At 40.9% G+C, this 20,243-nt stretch overlaps 1 protein-coding gene across 1 annotated transcript in view; it reads right to left on the reverse strand.

Annotated features, from left to right (window-relative positions):
- LOC310860255 (uncharacterized protein) overlaps positions 1-20,243 on the reverse strand; it is a 75,509-nt gene that overhangs the window by 41,366 nt on the left and 13,900 nt on the right. The window contains exon 3 of the mRNA XM_083767067.1: positions 19,890-19,922. Coding sequence (XP_083623193.1) covers positions 19,890-19,922 — 33 coding nt within the window. The remainder of the gene's footprint in view (positions 1-19,889; positions 19,923-20,243) is intronic.

The raw sequence follows: 20,243 nt of genomic DNA on the forward strand, positions 1-20,243 counted from the left end.
TTTATGGTGCACTCCTTTCCTCTAATCTGTTTTTTGTAGCCTTAACAAGCACAAGCACACGGGCAAATGAAAAAGGAGGGGAGGGGGGACTTGTTGTTGCTATAAGGTAGTTAATAGTTACATGCTTCCTTCTTCACCCTTAAGCCTGTTTTAGTCATATGACGATGACCTGCACCAGAAATAGCAGATCTACAAGCTCAAGTTGTGACCTTCTAGATTGGCCATTTTCCTCGTGGCACTGTAATTATTTAACCACGCAATAGACTATGAGCAGACCATTTACAGCAGCGGCTTTAGGAAGAAGTTGTGATTAGAATGACAATTTAGGTATTTAGCAGACACTCTTATCCAGAGCAATGTGCAGGTGCCAGATGAGGGTAAGCAGACTAACCATGAACCCTAGTGAACAAAGATGCAGACGGACAGGCGTTCGTACTTTGTACATAAACACACCTGGAAACCTCCCTCCAGCCAGGTGCATTTCCAATAGGTCGGACTCGTTAGTACAATAACCCAAAGAAAATCTCAACAGTGTTTGTGGAGATAAGGAAGAGCACGTCTAACTGACCTCACGGTGATTCAAACAAACTGCTGTTTACAAGCTTGCCTCTCCACCTATTAGGCTGCTGCTGGCTACCTTTAGTAAAAAAAGAAAACATTTATAATTTATCTGGCAAGGACACCAATTCTATTTTGCTATACAGTCTATCTACTGAAAAACATTTAACCTGAAGCAAATACAGAAATAATACTCACAAAGTGGAATAGAGGTACAATACATGAGTAGCATGTGTTCCAATGCCCTTGGGGGTTTATATGTGGAACTTGCCATTATTACAGTGTCCTGTTTTTCCAGAAATGAGGGAGAAAGCCAGCCTCTTTATCTGATGTTGCATCAACAAGCGGCTCCATTGTGAATGAATGGATGGAACTAATACTTGATGATCGTTCGACAAGGGAATTGGGTACATCCTTTGGTTTGACATTCTTACCCGCCCAACAGTGTCTACTGTTGACAGTTCAGAAACACTGGAGTCTGGATGTACTGTATACTAGATGGATTGCACCGTCGTATGGAAGATTCAGATCTACAAAACATCGGCCTTTATGTGTATGATCTATCGAGAGAACCTATTAAAAAGGGAATCTGAGGTATCAGGTTTATGGTACAGTAAAGGAGGCAGAGATTGAACAAATGACTCCCTCTGTCTGATTGGCTAAGCCACAAATCACTACATTAACCTTGGATTCAAAGCCAGAAGAGTGTCTTAACTTTTCATTAGCCTAATGAACAAATAAACAGGGATGAGTAAGAGCAGGATGAATATTAAGAAGACAATGCAACCTTCTACAGGTTGTTTTGTTCATTCATGTTGCTCTCAAACACTCTGTTTTGGTGATTACCAAACCAACCAAGAGCAATGCGGTGCATGCATAATATATGCCCCACCTACAGTATATGCAAGCTATTCACTTGACCTTACTTCAATGCAAACTCGTTCAAGCCATGTTGTAACTGAGCCCCTGTATTAAGTTTCATTCAATTTGGAGCCCAAATGAAGATTTGACCCTGAGCGCATAATGCAACACAAACTATTTCTTGTTATGTTGGAAGTAGGTCTGCAGTAATCGAGAATAATGTATTTAATAGAAATACCAGTAAGCCGCCCTGAGGGCGAGAAGCGACCTGGGTGACGGGCTGACGGCAGACTGCTGGGCGAGCGCTGGCGCTTTGGCATGGGGGGTCAGATCAACATATGGAATGAATTCTGTACTGGCCATATATGGAGCGTGTCTTGAGTTTACAGGGTTTGATAAGGTCAGATCAACATATGGAATGTCAGAACAGGTCAGCTCCGTATATAGAGATCTAAGGGTGGCAGCGGGTGCAGTGTCTTGAGTGTACAGAGTTTGATGAGGTCAGATCAACATACAGTATGGAATGTCAGACTCAGAACAGGTCAGCTCCATATAATATGGTAAATTTATATAGTGCCTTTATCCAAGGTGCTTTACATAGATTGTGCATTACAGTCACACATTCTCACACTCTCTGTACAAATCTAACCAAGTAGACCCATAAGGGTCCATTTGGTTACATTTGTACAATCTCAGACTTACAAATGGATTAATTAACACGTGTAAACTGTGTAACCTTTTAACTTGTAAAACTGATATTACAATAAAGCTGATTCTAAAGGAAAACAAGGACCTTTTTAGCAAACACAGACACATGTTGTCAAACCAATATTCCACCATAATTTTGTAAAGTTGAAATGGAATGTAATAGACGGACTTTCAGCGTTCCCAGCTGGATTAGGCGCATTCCACTACGTCCACAAGCGGATGTCATATTTTGTCAACGGATCATCATGAAAAAACAATAGAGTTCAGCGTTCAAAAACCAGTATTGTCAGCCATGCCGAGAACCTTACAGCACTATAAAGTAGACGACCTTGAATCTGGTCACCACTCAAAAATGCATGCTTGTTTCCTGTCAGGTTAAAATGCAAATGGAGGTGTCTGCAAAGCGCACCTGAATTCCCCCGGAAGCTGCAGTAAATGTAGAGATTACCATGATTTGTGCTCATATTCAAAGATAAGCCATCGAGTGGGGTATTCATCTAGAAGGCGATGAAAGGAGATTATGAAAAGTGTTGAAAACGTCAGTTAAGAACCGCCTGTATAGGAATACTTCACCCCAGAATAACTTTTTTCCATATCAATTACTCACCCTGTGAAGCCTTGAATTCATGGAGAATTTAGTTTTTGGAGTATAATAAAGAATTCAAAAATATTGAATGAATTGAAGGAAATAGAGGTCCAAGATTGTAACAGCAAAACTATTTAAAAAATCTGTTAAACTCCAACACACTGTAACTCTCAGTATAATGTATAAAGTATAATGCAAGTGTCCCCAGTCATATTCTCAGAACTTCCGTCTCACGCACCAAAGAGGAGCAAGCCTCGGAAAGCGTGTGCATGTGAACTCAGGTCTTATTAAACCCCACTTGCTCAGGTGAGAAAAACATAGATTCTGCATGAATTCAAGGTTTCACTGAGTAATTGATAGAAAAAAATTGTTTCCCCGACAAAACCATGCACTTAATGGTCAATATCGTACCCTGTGAGGAAGAGAATCTAACACAAACAAGGAAAACGCTGTCTGACGAGATTAATTGTTTGAACTGTAATGATCATCTTGCCTGAGAAGTTATCTAAAGCTCAATGGAAACAACTTGATTTTTTTTCTCCTGCCATTATATTGGGAGTTTATTGTAGCTATCACTTCGTTTTGTACTTTTGCCTGTAAACGTTGTTTGTCAGTGCAACATTTCGTCTTGTAAGAAGTAGTGCAGTTGTGTGTGACTGTCTGACTTGTGTGACTCTGGCGGAGTTATGGGAGTTAATGAGAGCAGGTTGACAATGCGAGGCTACTGAGAGCCCTCAGGGTCTGTCGGGGAGTCAGTAACCCATTAGCCATAGCCTCGGGGCAAACAGCTCGTGTTTGAGAGTGGAGAGTTCAGCATCCCCCATTTTATCCGAGCCACTATGCAAAAGGGTGATACTGTGGTGGCGTTATTTACTGGAGACAGGAAGAAACGGCTTTGTCTCGCCACTGTCATCACAGACAGGGCTCATCTAGTGCTCTGTGCTGTTTGAAACCCGAAGCCCAGGTTGGGCAGAGAAAGCACGCACGCACGCACGCATGCGCGCACACACACACACGCGCGCGCACACACACGCGCACGCACGCACACACACACGCACACACACACACACAAAACAAGACAGACACATAATGAGGACGTTCAGCGTTGGCATACAGTTATCCCCGAGTTGAACGCACACATGCACCGGGCCTTTAGAAAGGTAGTGTTGCACTGAGAGTTGATACAGACTACAGACAAGAGTAATGGCTCTCACACCTGTAACATGATTCTGTCTTTAGAAGCCATGCCTGGGGATCAGTGGGTGTGCCCACACTCATTTCTCCCCTTTGGACACCAATATTGTGCAGGGCTCATTGTCCTTGTGTGATGGGTCAAAATGATAAATCCTCTTAGCTCTCCAGTTTTGCAAATAGCCACAGAAAAGGGATAGGCCTGGGAGCATTATATTTTTTATTTTTGGCTTTGCATAAATAAGAAACAGGGGAAATAAATGAAGGAGCCAAAAGAAATGCATTCACAGCAGATTGCCGAGTGTTCATTTAACTCTGTGAGTGTGAGATTCGACTCATGGGTCAATTTTTATACTAACATTATTATTTGTCAGGAAAACTTCTTGCACAGTAAAATCCAGAGTATTCAAATGGACCAGAGGGACCATTTGTACACTTTTAAATGCTAAATGAACACTCAGGACTTTACAGCGTGTCACTTGGGGAGCCATATGTATATATGGCATATGACCCATTTTGGAACTCAACCTACAGTATTATGTTAAAGAAACGTACCCGTCTAGGGACCAATGACTGAAGTGAGTTTCATTTGTTCTGTCAAAAAGGTGGAAGATGATATGAGACTCATTTAATCTTAAATCTACATACCAGTATACATTCTTTTTTTGGTAAATGAATGCCCTACTTTGTCATACAACAATGTTGTGCAAAAGTAGCAAATCTACAAGCTAGGTCACAACGCAACACATTGATGCGTTTTGTACTGTAGATCTGCTATATTTTGTGTATTGTTTTATAAATATAAAACCAATGAAAAGGTTTAACAAGAGCTTATGACTAAATAATAACTACATTGGGTCCATTAGATTAAAACAGGTTATTTTTTCCATTTAACGGTTTTGGACATACAGTACAGTACAGTACAGTACAGTACAGTACAGTACAGTACAGTACAGTTTACAAGGTTTCCACCTGACAGCGAAGATATGAGACTCACTTAATCTTAAATCTACATACTGTATAAGAAGGTGAAAAACACACCAGGAGCTCTACGTTTAGTCGATCCATTGAACTGGATTCCAGCTATTTTAAATTGTGTGAAACCATTCAAAACATTTAGGTGATTTATTGCATTAGTGGACAGCCACAGCAGACGAGTACAAAGGGAGATTGTCTGAAGATTACAGTGATGAAATAGTCAAATTTATTAACTTGACAGCTGGATATTCCAATTTCTTTGCTGCTGAGCCATGTAGATTTTCCAGAGTGCAAACACGCTTAAGTACTTCTTCAGAGTCAATTAAATCAGATACTAGTTAAATTACCATTTTTATTAACCTGCGGGTTACCATTTTTGTAATTTTAAATCACCATTGGAAAAGACTATTAGAATGGCTTTCCTATGAAGACAGAACCAGGGGTCATTTAGAGAGCAGGAGAATTAATCACACAATGTCAATTCAAATCTACCTTTCAATTCGCACTAAACCTCACATCGTGATTTACATGTGCATGGAGATTTATCTAGTACTCAGTGGTTAGTTAAAGGAAAGATTAAGGGTGGTGGAGGGCTACACCTTCCTAAAAGCCCTAGGAAACCTAAGCCCCTGACTGGGGCAAAAGAAAAGATGATTAAAAAGTTGTATAGAATTACAGTGCTTTGCAGTGCATGGGCCTGGTAAATGTCCGTATAGTTCAAGATACCAGCAAATCGTTTTCCACTTTCCATACCTGTGTGTTCCCCTGTAAGTTAGTCTTGGAGAGTGGAGTCATAATACATCAAGAGAACATTAACCTTTAGTTTTGTGGTGGAAAGATGGAAGCTCAATTAACAAGAGTAAATAATCCTTGTGATTACTTTTAGCCAGCCTTTATCTGGTACATAACCTAATTAAATGGACCATCCCCACATAAAACCCATATCTAATCGAAAGCTTTGATGAGGCGTTGCAGCGTGCCCCTTGGATTTTAAAGCACACCCACCCACACATATACAGTACAGTGAGTACACCCACTCGTGTGTGCATGCACACACATACTGTAACTGTACACACCCACCTTTCATAGGCTCATAATGAACAGGGAGGTACAGTAATGTCACTAATGTGTCAGGTAGATGCTTCATGGTTTAGATACACTCTAAAATCCTTGGTCTGAGAGTGTACAAATGGAACCACATCATCCACATGGACCCTTGCAGGTCTTTTTGGTTCCATTCATACACTCTTAAGAGTCTGTGGTGGAAGAAGTCCTCTTGTTTAACATAAGTTAAAGTAGGAATACCACAATATAAAAATAGCATCAAGTAAAAGGTCTGTTTTCTAACATTGACGTGAGTAAAAGTGGTGGAGCAAGGGGTGGGGACCCAAGCAAAGGACTGTATGTCCCCTTAACCTCCCCCCCCCCCCCCCCCCCCACACACACACACACACATACGCACGCACCGACATACTATTGATTCGAAACCTCAATCCCTAACCTAACCATAACCGCAAACACGGGAGCAGCGCATGTCGGACCATCGCATTGCATGTCCTCGTACTTCGGACCTTTGGTGTGTCCGATCTGAGTGTGCGCACGCACGCACGCGCACACACACACACACACACACACACACACACACACACACACACACACACACACACACACACACACACACACACACACACACACACACACACACACACACACACACACACACACACACACACACACACACACACACACACACACACACACACACACACACACACACACACACACACACACACACACACACACACACACACACACATTTTTCAAAAAACCTTTCAGGTAAAAAATAATAGCTGTCAAATGAATGTAGTAAAATGTTAACATTCCTGCCTCCATTAATTAATCCCTCGATCGCGTATTGCCATGGTTTAATCGCGCGTAGATGTCCCCTAGGGTAGGTACCCACACAAAAACATGCAGTAATCCTGGCCTCTAAACTACCTCCCCCTGGCCAGCCAGGGCGCCTGATGGAGGGGAATGGAACTGGTCGGAATAACGTGTTCCTTCCACGCGCTACGTCTGGCTGGGGAAACTCCCCCCTGTCAAGTGAAAAGAAGCAGCTTGGACTCCTCATGCATAGAAGGCAGCATGAGGTCAGTCCGCTGCCCCTCCCAGGTTGGCAGTGGAAGTGTAGCGCCCAGGATTACATTAGATAATTGACATTTAGTCCAATAATTAAATAGCAGAGGTTGGAATAAATTGCTTTATTTTGTTTCTCAACTGATTCTGACAGGACATTACTACTAGCCAGGATAACAAATCTACCCTAATCCGCTCACTGCAAATACCCTAAATTTGCCCTTAATCCAAGATGCCGCCATTCTTTTTTTTGTGTTTTTTTTGTGTGGCTTTCGCCTTTATGGAGGGATAGACAGTAGGCTGACAGGAAATAGGGAGAGAGATGGGGGGTGACATGCAGTAAAGGCCATCAGGATCGGGAGTCGAACCCGCGGCACACTGCCAGACTGGATTACCAGCCAAGGTGCCTGGACCGCTGAGCCACGGCCCAGGCCAAGATGCCAAAACACTCCCTGGGCTAAAAACGGCCATAGCCGTCATGTGATGAGGTCAGCACATTTTGGGGAGATTTGGGCAAGTGGCTATGGCCAATTTTAGTCCAAGGAGTGTTTTTCATGCAAAAACTATTGTCTCTATTATTAAGGTTATTGTAGCAGTCAATTTATATTGGGGGTCGGGAGGGGGCGGGGCGGGGTCCCGAGACACTGCCAAAGCATCTCCGGGGGTCCCTGGCCAAAAACGTTGAGAACCCCTGCCTTACTGGACTATCTGACTATTCTTCAAAATCGTGGGATAAATAAAAATATATATATAAAAAAAGGAAAACCTCAACGGGTTGGTTGGCCTCAAGAATGACAACACAAAGTTCACATGGTTGCTGCTTTCCCTAACAGGTTCTGCACGGTTCAAGACAACAATGAACAACGCCTTTGAACGCAACCACAAAAAACCTGCCCTGATCACTCATGAAAGGTAGTAATAATTGAGATCTAATTGAGTTCAAGCTTTTTCATTATGGGTTTTAAGAACTTGGATTGTGAAAAAAAAGGAATATACTGTATATACCACACACACACACACACACACACACACACACACACACACACACACACACACACACACACACACACACACACACACACTATGTATATGGGGTAAGGAGCTTGCCTGATTAAAGTTATTTGAAAGAAAGATTTGAATCCTGGGCAATCTGCCCAGGTAGATCTGATAGAACTTTGTACTCACAACACTTAAAGAAAACAAGCTAAAGTTGGCATTAGCGGTGATCAAAAATGTAACATTATGTTTTTCATGCGCTTAACCATTGCTAGCATTTTGCATACGGTAGCCAATGTGTTTTTATTTTTAAAACATTTTGCTTATAGAAAACACTACTAATGTGGATCTGTATTTTCATTAGAAGACGCCCCACATTATGCACTATATCTTTGGGTTCCAAATTGAGCTGTAAATTTTGAGAGTATCTGACACCGCGGCCCGGGGGTTACAACAGAATGCTAACGAGGCCACAGCGACATTTCCATCACCATACAGTCAGCTGTACCATATATCAGGCCTAGCCGGAACATCTCCCAGCAAAGCATGGCGTCGGTGATGATTCGAGACATAACACTTTTTTAGTATCCCTCCTGTAGTCACGGCATAATGAATGAGGCCATTTAAACTGGATTTACGATACCTTTAAAACCTGATTGCTCAGAATTTGAGAATTATTCATAAGACTAAAGTATCATTTGTCATATGGCAAGCGCTGTTTTGGTGTGGAATAAATGGTTTCTTTGTAGTTTCTCAAATTAACTCCTTTTTTTCCACCCTTAAAATAAGCCGTTTCTATGCATGGATATCCACGCAAAGACTTTAATTAAAGGAAATGCTTCTCAAGTGACAACTTGGAATCAAGTTTTGTTCATAATGCATTGTTGCTACAGAGCTAAAGTAATGGAAATGGATGCAAATGATGAAGAACGTGCACACATATTGCATTACACTACAACTTTTGTTGAAACAAAATAGTGTGCTGTTTACATCACTGGCAGGGCTATGGAGTTCAAAGTGTTGAAGGGAGAGCACGTTCCAGACAAAAAAATCTGAAGTTTGCTAAAAGCTGACAGTTGAAACTTTCTTCTGTGGTAGAGCAAATTAGTCAACATTTCAACCCCCCTGTCTCGTTAAAGAATGAAATTATCTCCCACTTGAGTTACAGTGTTCCCTTGTTTCCACCACGAGAGACAAGAAAATTCATCCCAGCCTTGTTACAAAGATTATTTGTGCTCACTTCCTGGGGCGGTGTGACCAAGCTTTGTGTGTGCTATGCCCAGATCATCTCTCAATTACCCAAGGATCCTCAGGCAAGGGGTGGGGACCCAAGCGAAGGACCAGTTATGTCCCCTTACCGCATGCGCGCGCGCACGCACACACACACACACACACACACACACACACACACACACACACACACACACACACACACACACACACACACACGCACACGCACACGCACACACACACACACACGCACACAGTGCTATAGCTTCGAGGCATGGCTTACTATATCCAGAGCCAAGAATGAGGCCTCTCAGGATAGATTTACACACAAATAAAAACAGTCTTATCATGGCCCACATGTGAACGAGGCCTGATTACACGGTCTACATTTCATTGCTCAGATTAAACAGAGTCCATTTCATATGCCCTATTTAGACCAATTCCAAACTGCAAACAGGAAGGATGGAACAACATCTGATAGCATTACAGTGCAGCTTTTGGTGAGCTGAGATGTGTTGCAGTGGTTCCCAAAGTGGGGTCCGGGGACACATTATTAATAATATAGCAACAAAATGTAACCATGCACTACGGTTAAAATAGTTATAATGGTTATAGCAGCACTATGGAACTTTTTTTAAGCGAATAAAATGTAATTTTGCCCAATCTGTATGGTAGAATATGTTAATACAATATAACTTAATTGGGGTGATTGTATTTCGTCTCCCCGCTCTTCTATTGAGACATTTAGATTGTGTCAAAGGTCATGTCTCATGTAGACACAGGATTTTGAGCTGATGGTCAAGATTATATTTCTCCCCTGAGCAAGCAGGCAGCTAGGCTCTATTAGCTCAATGCGGTAAATATTTCAGCACTTGCACAGCTATATACAATTAATATGGTGTATAATGAAAATAAAATAAAAAAAAAAGAGAGGAAAGAGGAAAGTTTTAACCCTAAAAACAAAGGCTATTTAAAATAAAATATTTTCAATATACTATTACAATACATTTTGACAAGAAGAAGTTTGAGAAGCACTGGTGTATTATTGAGAACAACACTGTTAACACTGAACAGAATATGATGGAACAGTGTTTGACAGTCTCTACCGTAGCATGCACAACCTTTTGGATGTTATGAATGTTGTGATGTCAAGTTTGACGTTGTTGTTGTTGTTTTTTTCAAAGATGAAATGAAATCATTTGTGTGTTGCTTTGTTTTTTAACCACTTTCAACCTGCAGCCATCTCTATTTTTGGAAGGTCATTAAAGAAGAATGTTTTCCAAAATATCAAAATACGGTGAGATAAGCTCACAGTGCATCACGATGTGAGCTTGTAGATATGCGATTAAGGCTTAAGTGGTTAAAATTGTTAAAATTGGGTTTAATAAACATCTACAGTTATGATTGTGGAACTTTGATGTGTTAAAATTATAGAGCGTCGCAGTCCCGCCCCCTCAAGAGACCCGGAAAATAATTCTCTGTTCATTTTCCTCATAGACTTTTCAAAAAGTATTTATTTAAAGACGTTTACGCCGCAGACTTAGCCAACTGGAGTTGTGACAAATAATATATACATTAAATACATATGTAGTGTACCTACAGGAACATCAACATACAGTTTTTTTGTCACCAGTTATTAAAAATAGCTTGTATGGAAAATGCACACTGAATGTCCTTTTGTTTAAATGTGCTATACAAATAAAATTGCCATGCCTACTATGGTGAACGCATTCTCTCTTTTTACTCTTTTTTTGTTTTTAGCTGTGAACAAATTTAACACATCTGTTTTGTGTTACATTGCATTTATGTACCCCCAAATTAATTAGAATGGTGTATTTACACTGGTGGTCTGTTAGTGTTGGTGGTATAAACCCAGATAAGCCTCAATACACAAATCCTTCTAAAATGCTGTCTCTTATGCAGCCATCATTATAACACTAATTATAGGGCTGCAAATAGCCATATCATTTTCATAATTGATTAATCATCTTTTTAGTTTTTGTTTAGTTTTTAGATTCTTTGGGCAAAAAAACCATTTGGGCAATACAATGGTAACTTAAGGTACGGAATTATGCTCAACATAAGTCTGAACCCAAAAGTACATCTTGAAATCATGTCTAACTATAAATGTTGTAATAAGTAACAGACAATTATTCACATGTTGATGACATTGCGAATGGCATGTATTAAAAATATCTATACTATGATGAAATGATTATTTAATTACTACGGTTTAATTAAATAGTTTCACCCCTAATGATTATATAACTAGAAAAAGTGCCCTTTTGGGCACAGGTCTCCACCAGGAGGATAGGAGTGTGTGTGATGTTTGGCAAAATGTTTAAACATTATAAACATGTTTTTGTTTGTTTGTTTGTTTTTTGCAACAATTGTTTTCATTTTGTTGAGGAAATGCAGAGCCAGATCACTCATAGCGTCTCTGAGGATAGAATTCTGGATGAGCAGGACATGTGAAGCATTTTGTACAAAACGGGCCACTTCTGTAAACTTTGGAAGGCAATCTTAGCCAATCAGTGTAGAATCTGAGAAATCCAACAGACTCGTCTTGATCACATGACTACAGAGATCATGTGTACCGATTTGCGTGAGATTTGGATAAAATCTGTGCGACTAATGTTTTGCAGAAATCAGCCTCATGGTGGCGCTATAACCGGCAGATGTGGAGGGATGCAGGGAAAATGTTTTTCCATGGCCTCTAGGGAGTGCGCATACAAAGTTATGCAGTTATAGGTAAAACAGGAATTGCCCTGTTATAGTGCCACGTGAGGCTGATTTGGGGAAAAAATATTGGCACGTTGTCCTCAGCCTATTGGAAATGTGCGTGTATCATTTAACGGAAATTGCACACTGTTTGTGATTTGTGGCATTTTGTTCGAAACGGACCAATCATGTGAGCTTTGGAAGCCAATCGTAGCCAATCAGGATGGAAAATGGGAAATGGTGCAGATCCGTGTTGATCACATGACTATGGAGATAGTGTATACCAAATTGTGTGATGTATGGATAAAATGTGTATGAGTAATCTACAGAAATGTGTTTTGCCTAAATCGGCCTCATTGTGGCGCTATAAAAGGCTGTTGTGGAATATTTGGGGCAGAGGTTCGTCGTTGGCACAGTGTGTGTGCACAGTTTGGCATGGATCGGGCCAACGGTGCCGGAGATTAGCTGGTAACGGACGGACGGAAGGAAGGAAGGACGGACGGACGGACGGAAGGAAGGACGGACAGACGGACGGACGGACGGACGGACACACACACACACACGGACGGAGTGCAAAACATACTCTCTCCCCATGCCTTTGGCCTGGTGGAGACAATAATATTCATATCATAGGCTTGGTGTGGATATAAAGCTACACTTTGTTGAAGGTGGATTTCATACGTCTATACACTTTTAATGAGTCTAGCCCTAAGGTGGTAAATGACTCTCTATATAAAAGATTTGAATTTAAAGTAAAAAATTACCTTGACATGAGAATGTTTGCTGAATCTATTGGTCTACAGTACAAAGTACATGTCATGACAGTGTGTCTTGTGATTTTTAATATTATGTTCTTCAAATGCAGTAAAGGATTAATGAAAGAATACTTTTATAATGCTTGGCCTGTTGCCTGAACCTTGACTGCTGTATTGGCTGTACTGTATGTATTAATCTATTTTATTTTATTTGAATCAGCCTTTCAAATGTTCCTGCATGCATTTATGTCCTGCCTTGGATTTAGATGCCTCATTCCTTAATATTCTATTACAAAGGGTAGAACACATCATACATATGTCCAAGATAACCATGGTAACCACCAAAAAGTAAGGTGTAACATTTGAAAATGTAATATTAAATTGTTCTGTGATTATAGTGGATTATGCATAATGATGTAAAATGACTGACAGACAATGGCAGCCACTGCCAGCCAGACTTCATGGTGAGGATGGGGTGCAGTAATGCTTCGGGAGGGGTGGGGTTATTAATGGTGCATTTCAAACCTTCATTTCTGTGCACATCTTTAATTTCCTTCTCCAATATGTCTCTCATTAACATAAATCGTGATGCTTTCTAGGGATAGACTGTTTTTCGGGAGGGGGGATCTAGGGTATCTATCCATACAGATCAACTTTAAAGATGGAAAAGTCACTTTTATTTACATTATATTATTTGTCTAATTTAAATCATAAATGAAAGAAGTACCACGACGCACTGAACATATTTACATGGCAGCTCTTATGTCACGCTTGGGTAGTGAATATGGTCATGCTTCAATGATCATTGATTGCTAATTGCGGGATTTGAAGGAGTTTGTGATTAATAACAGGAAATGTGCACATAAATCTGCAATCCAGAACTTATTTTATAATGAATAAAACATTACCAATCTGTAAGAGTATGTTAAAACAATAACTGAGTGGTTGGAGGTGGTCTCCCTACTCTTCCATTGAGAAATGTAGATCCTGGTGTCGGGTAGGACACCAATAAGCCCAACATATCCCCTGACGAAGCAGGGATTCCTTCTTGGATGAGTGGCAGATGCTTGGTTTCCAATTAATTCAAGTTATGGGTGTTAAAGTTGCAATTTAGCTCTCTCTGTCGGAAGAGGACATAAAACGTATTGATTGGAACTTCAAGGCATTCACAGGTCTTTTAGAATTTTTGAATAGATGTGTGTACAGTATGTTCTTGTGTACGTTGTGTTTTTTTTGCAGTGGTTTATGGAAAACGTCCAACATCTGGCTCCTGGTTTCCCATAGTTCTACAGAGTTAGTGCCAAAAGGCTGGGGTGAGGGTGCTGACAAGGAGACGAACGGCAGGCCAGCGGGGAGGAGTGCAAACCAAATGTGACTTGGCATTTTCCTCTGGCAGCTGTGTCATCAAACTAGTACCGAAACAGACACTCTGTTACAGAACACGGGACACAGAGGTCAGGCCAATGTCACAGGACACAATCTCTCAAGGATGTTCCCAAGGTTCCAAGCTGCATGGCAACCAGTCGTAGCTGTTATTAATTCCCCATCAGTTTCAATTTGAATGCCTGAGAGCCAATTAAAGGAGCGTTTAATTGAATCAGCCTCAGGAACCTCCTGGACAGGAACTCAAATGAATTGTGCTTGGGGCTGGGGTGGCGGGAGGAGGGGAGAGGGCATCAGGGTTAAATAAAAAGAGAGTGAAATTACCACAATCCAACTCTTGGCTGGGAATAATAGCTATACAGACTGACCCTGCTATTGATGCAAATTAAATCTTGTTTGTGACCTTATCTGACCAGGCAGGCTGGTTGTTATTCCTCAAGTAACCTTGTGGCTTTCCATTCTCAATACTGACACAGGGACCAGCCCAAATGTGTACTCATTTGCACCAACACCCAAAATCTCCCAAAGTTTTGTGTATTTTCAACAAATTAAGAGGCGCACTCCATTGCACAGGGACTTACAAACTTTCAACCTGGCAGCCTTATATTGGGCATGTAATTTAATACAGCTCGCCGTTTTAGAAAAGCTTAGAAAATCCTCAAATATAGCAAAATTAGCTAGCTCCCAAGTGTTGTGAGCTTGTAGATTGGCTATTTTTCGCTATTCGGTGTACGGCGAAGTATACGGCTTAAGTTGTTAAGGATGTACAGTATGTGGAAGTATCCTAACTGTGTGTCAATATGGCAATTGGGTGGGACAAATTATTTATAACTTGTAATTAAAAAGCCATGCAATGCCTCACGTTTCTGTGTGTATATGCATGTGCACGCACGCACGCCCACCCGAGTCACCTCAAGGCCAAGTTCCATTGTCCTGGGAAAGCCACAAGGAGGCATTCCTTTCATGTGACATCTCTCCTGACAGAGGCTTATAGTGACATGTGAGAGGTCTGGGCAGAATGTCCTGCTTTTAGTCAAATGAAGAGTCTGGCAGCTGCTGCATTCATCTAAATCAAAGGATAAGCTGCTTTCCATGCAATATCAAGTCATGATTACCCTTTTTCCCCTTCATTTCAAAGAGAGATTGTGTGAAGAGGGGGTTGAAAACGTTATCACCTTTAAGGAGACACTTGAGAGACACATGGTGAGGAAGGCTAGTGTTGGAGGGTTTGAAGTGCAGAGGATCAACTGTACACAGTACTGTAGGAACCTATTTCTCAAGTTAGTCTGCATGTCTTCTGGAGTGACATTTACATTGTGATGTACAGTATAACTAATAAAAACTAAATAAGTTGGCATGATACAATTTTCTTTTAGCGATGCAATTCAATATTAACTCAGTGTGATGGGAGGTAACACTGGTTAGTTCTTGCTAAGACAAATTAAAAACAGAAAAAAAGAGAGTGAGGTCTAGCCAACACCAACTCGGGATTCCTGGATCGCTGCTCTCCACAATTTCCTATCTAACATCATAACATCAGGTTCTTGAGAAAAAACCAAGCTACTGTGTCTTTAATGTTTGAATATGGTTTGTAAAACATGACTTATAAAAGTGCCTCACTGCACCAATTGTGAATGTGAAAAGGCTGAGGAGAGATTGGTAGACTTTTGTGAATGACACCAATGCTAAGCTCAAATGCCACCACATTTACGCTTAGACACTTCTGTAGAACTAGGTCAGAAGGTTCTTTCAATTAGCATATCATGAAAAAAGGATACAGCTTATACAGCATTCTATACAGTGTACAAAGTTTTAGTGGCAAATTGGCCGTCAGTAGGCTACATATAGCCTATGCTACTGTAATTAGTGTGTTAGTGGACAACATAACCGCCTATTCGCAAGTCGTTATTGTTACAAATCCATGGACTATAATAAGGCCATTACAGCCATACACAACAAGGGTATAATGTTAATGACTTGAATAAATTAGTTCAAAATCTTCCATAAAAATCAAAGACTGATTGTTATTCTTCAACTGACTTTGTTCCATTCTGGCATTCCACTCTCCATTATGACAATCTGGCCGGCCTGTCATTTCCCTCTTTGTGGTGTCTGAATTCTTGCCTCTGGTAGTTGACACATATTGAAATGAGACAGGCTGGCAGCCACCATATCTGCGTATGGTTCTATGAAGTTCTGTGAACCTAAAAATAAAAGTGTGCCCTTTTTAATGTTAGTGGAGTTTGATTATGGAGCCCACCAACATCAAATTTCATAATGCGGCAAGTATGCCTTATCTTTCCACAGAACAATGGACTGCTGTTTTCTGTAGTTACAGGAAACTCAAATCCTTGACTGGACATGAAGAGCTCCACCTATACACTATAAAACCAAGCTACTAACAAGTTTCATATGTTTCAATGTGGTATGGTGCTGTGAGAAAAGATCACAGCGAGGTAGAAAACATAACTCACTTTCCAGACAAAATGTCTAAATACATCCCCTTCTAAATCTTCTTATGCAGATGTATTGTTTTGCCAATTATTTTTCACCCTCGTTTCTCCCAGTCCCAATGTAGTCGTTATGCCATTTCCCGAATTCCCCACAGTGTATGCAGATGCTTTTATTCTATCTTCCTATCTTGTCTTCACTTGGAAATATTTCAGCTTGTGACCTGCGCCAGAGATTCTGTTTTTGGGGGGGAAAGCTTTTCTCTAATTTAAGAAGGTGGGGCTATTAAGGCAGAAAGGTTGGGAATCAACACTTTTAGAGTATTAGATTTCTATTAAAGCTGAGTCATTAGACCAGTGAAGTTTGCCCTCTGTAACCCAGCTCTGGTGTGGGACAGGGGGCTAATCAGGGCCAAAGGAAGGGGCACCGTGTATCTGTTCCTGCCGCCCCACTATCTGCCAACGCCTACTCCACTGGACTCCAATCAATGGGAGCAGAGGCCATTAAGGCGGCTCTGGCCCTCCTTTTCTTTATAATTGCACCCCTCTGGATTCATGGAGCACCAGCTAGCCCTCTGTTATTTGCAGTAATTAGTCCAGAATGTGAGCTGTCAACATGCAAAACTCCCGCCAGTAGCCTTGCAATACCACAGTCACCCCCACAGAGCACAATAAGCACCTAGCCCTAAGCAAAATGTATAATCCGTCGTACATTGGTGTCACTCGCCGAAAATAACTGACGTTCAAGCTAACGATGCGTCGTTAGCTCGAAAGTCAGTTCTTGTGGGCAAGCGACGCAGTCGTAAAATGGATTATAAATTAAGCTTCAGCCACTGGAATGTATTAACTTTCTCTTCTTTCTTTTTTTTCTCCTTTTCTTTTTCTCCCACGGCGACTCATGTCAAATCCAGGTCCCTCAGAACAAAATCTTAATAATTAACTGGCAAATTTTAACATGATTGCTTGTGACACACCTACTCTGGTAATTATTGCTTTGAGGCCATTTGCTAATGAAATTAATGCATTCATTGCCCTAACACATTAGCATAACTCATACAAATGGCCCACATTTGAGACCCCAGTGCAAAAAAAGGAACTGAAAAGAAAAGAAAACAACCAACAATAAACAGTGGCATCAACAAAAAATGCAATAAAATTAAATGGCAGGCACATGGAATCAGAGGCTACATTATGAGAATTGCTGTGAGTTTTTTCAAAGTCTTAATAGCTAAAGGCTCTTAATTTTAACCACCGGTGAGCAACTAGAAGGCATTACGGAGTTATAGCAGTGCAGGACCAAATTATTATCATTATGGTCATTACAGTCATTGCGGATCTACATATATATCTCTCTGTGGGCAAATATTAAATGGCTTTATACTACTATGGGTATGGGCATTAAAATGTTATTATAGTGATGCATTAACTTAACATAGTTCATATCAATATACGGTTGAAGCTTCCTAACAATCATTCTCTAAATGGCACATCTGTGCACTTGCAACATTCACCAGTGCTGCCCGTCTTTGCCCTCATGAGTTCATGGCTGTCTGGGCTCTCACTGGGATGTCCCTCAGACCATTTACTGCTCTACATTAATAATTGATGACAATGCCAGTGGTACAATGGACAAAGACGAGTGAAGAGTAAACTGGAGTTGCAGCAAAAGTTCAGGCGACGGCCCCTCATCGGTACTAGAAGAGCAGAGATTGTTGCATCAACATCCAACATGGTGACTTTGCCTCCAGCCAAACATGGTTTCATCATGAAACCTCAAACTAACTTGTAATCAAACAATATGTAGTGACAGTCCCAGTACGCTACATTACAACAGTCTCAACTCTGTGAACTGATATGGGGATATTTGGACTACTTACCAAACACTAAATGGCCTTCATAAAGCATTTACATGTGATGGGCAACAAATCCTTGTGTCAGAGGATTAACAACTGCAGCTCATATCTATGAGTGTTTTTTATTTTTATTTTGCTGCAATACACTGCTACAGTATGATATTTTGAGCTTGAATGAAAACTTTGCAGGGTTCTGTGTTGACACGCTATACTATTATTGTGAATACCCCAACACACACAGATGAGAGTGCTCAGGAGAGGCATACCATCTCTAATAAGAATAAATAAATAAATATCCATCCCACTCAGTACTGATTGCTGTTGGACCCAAATAGACACAACCTCCAATCTACTTGATGTATGATGACGAAAAACTGAAACAGAAAACTGACTGCCAATAAGCCTTATGGAACACTTTATCATTTCTGTGTGTGAGTGTGCGTGTGTGTCTGTGCGGTTATGTCTGTGTGCATGCATGCATGCATGCATACATGCTGTAGAGTGTGTGTGTGTGTGTGTGTGTGTGTGTGTGTGTGTGTGTGTGTGTGTGTGTGTGTGTGTGTGTGTGTGCGCGCGTGCGTGCGTGCGAGAGAGAGAGAGATAGTGTGGTTGTATTCATAGGGAACATTGTTAATTATCTTAAAATACCAAAATCATAAAAAAGGTTGTCACAAGAACATGACATTTCCGCCTCCTTGCCCAAACAGACAGGAGCAGCAGCAATAATACTCAATGAATAAAACGCACTGTACCCATACCGTGATGCTTTGACCTACTGTGCGGGCATGAATACATACAACACATCAACAGCAAACCTCTGCCTAATCTGAGATTGTTTGTAATGTGTCCACCTTGTCGAGCACAAGACCCCATCTGTGATGACACATCAGACCCACTGTTTCGTCCAAATAAACTCACAAACAGAAGAAGCAGCAACGTGTTGACAGAAAATTTGCATGGGGAATGTACCGCAGGAAGGCGTGATTAATTTCTGCCCATGAAACGAATACAGATTTTGTCATTACATGCCTTGTATCCGTTGCCAAATATTATAATGTTTCCCCTCTTCTTTGTTTCACGAGTGTTCTGGTACAATAATGAGGAATAAAAGACAGCTTACAGCTCATAACCAACACGGCCTCTAGCAAATCAGCCAAATCAGAGAGAGAGAGAGAGAAACAAAGACCTGATTGCTCATTAGTATTATGGATCTGCTGTTGTTAAATCTGCTCTGCGAGCTGATGCCTCTGTTTAATGACTTAAATGGTGTCTGTCTAAACGCTGTGTACCCGGCATCTCACAGAGCAGGATTAAAAACAATGAGACATCACTGAATTTCCACAATATACAATCTGTTGTGTTTTGAAATGAACAACAGAATTAGAACATTCTTAGGAAAATGCAGCCCCCCCTTGCCCTAAACTACGTGTGTACATACACGCACGCGCACACGCACACACACACACACACTGTACACACTTACCTCTGCCCCGCACACACTGCAGCTGTCATGCCCCTGTAAAGAAGCAAAATGTAAGACATCATCACAGATCACACAGACAGCTACAGGAAAAGTACCCATGTTAACTCTAACAATGAGACATCAATAATAACCATAACCTACAGGAATCACAAATCCTTTTTCTTTGTCAATAAACTCATTACGTTTGTTGATGAAAAACATAATAGTTGCAATGAAAGCATTTCTAACACAAACACGTGTCACACATGTCAATTTGAGCACTCTTAATACACATTTTGCCAATGTATTTACTGTGCTTGTAAGATCATTTGTAGTTCTTTATTTATGCCAATAGACGCCGTTTTATTTCCCCCA

Source organism: Protomyctophum parallelum (genome assembly GCF_964188405.1).
Source record: "Protomyctophum parallelum genome assembly, chromosome: 6".
Classification (NCBI taxonomy): domain Eukaryota; kingdom Metazoa; phylum Chordata; class Actinopteri; order Myctophiformes; family Myctophidae; genus Protomyctophum; species Protomyctophum parallelum.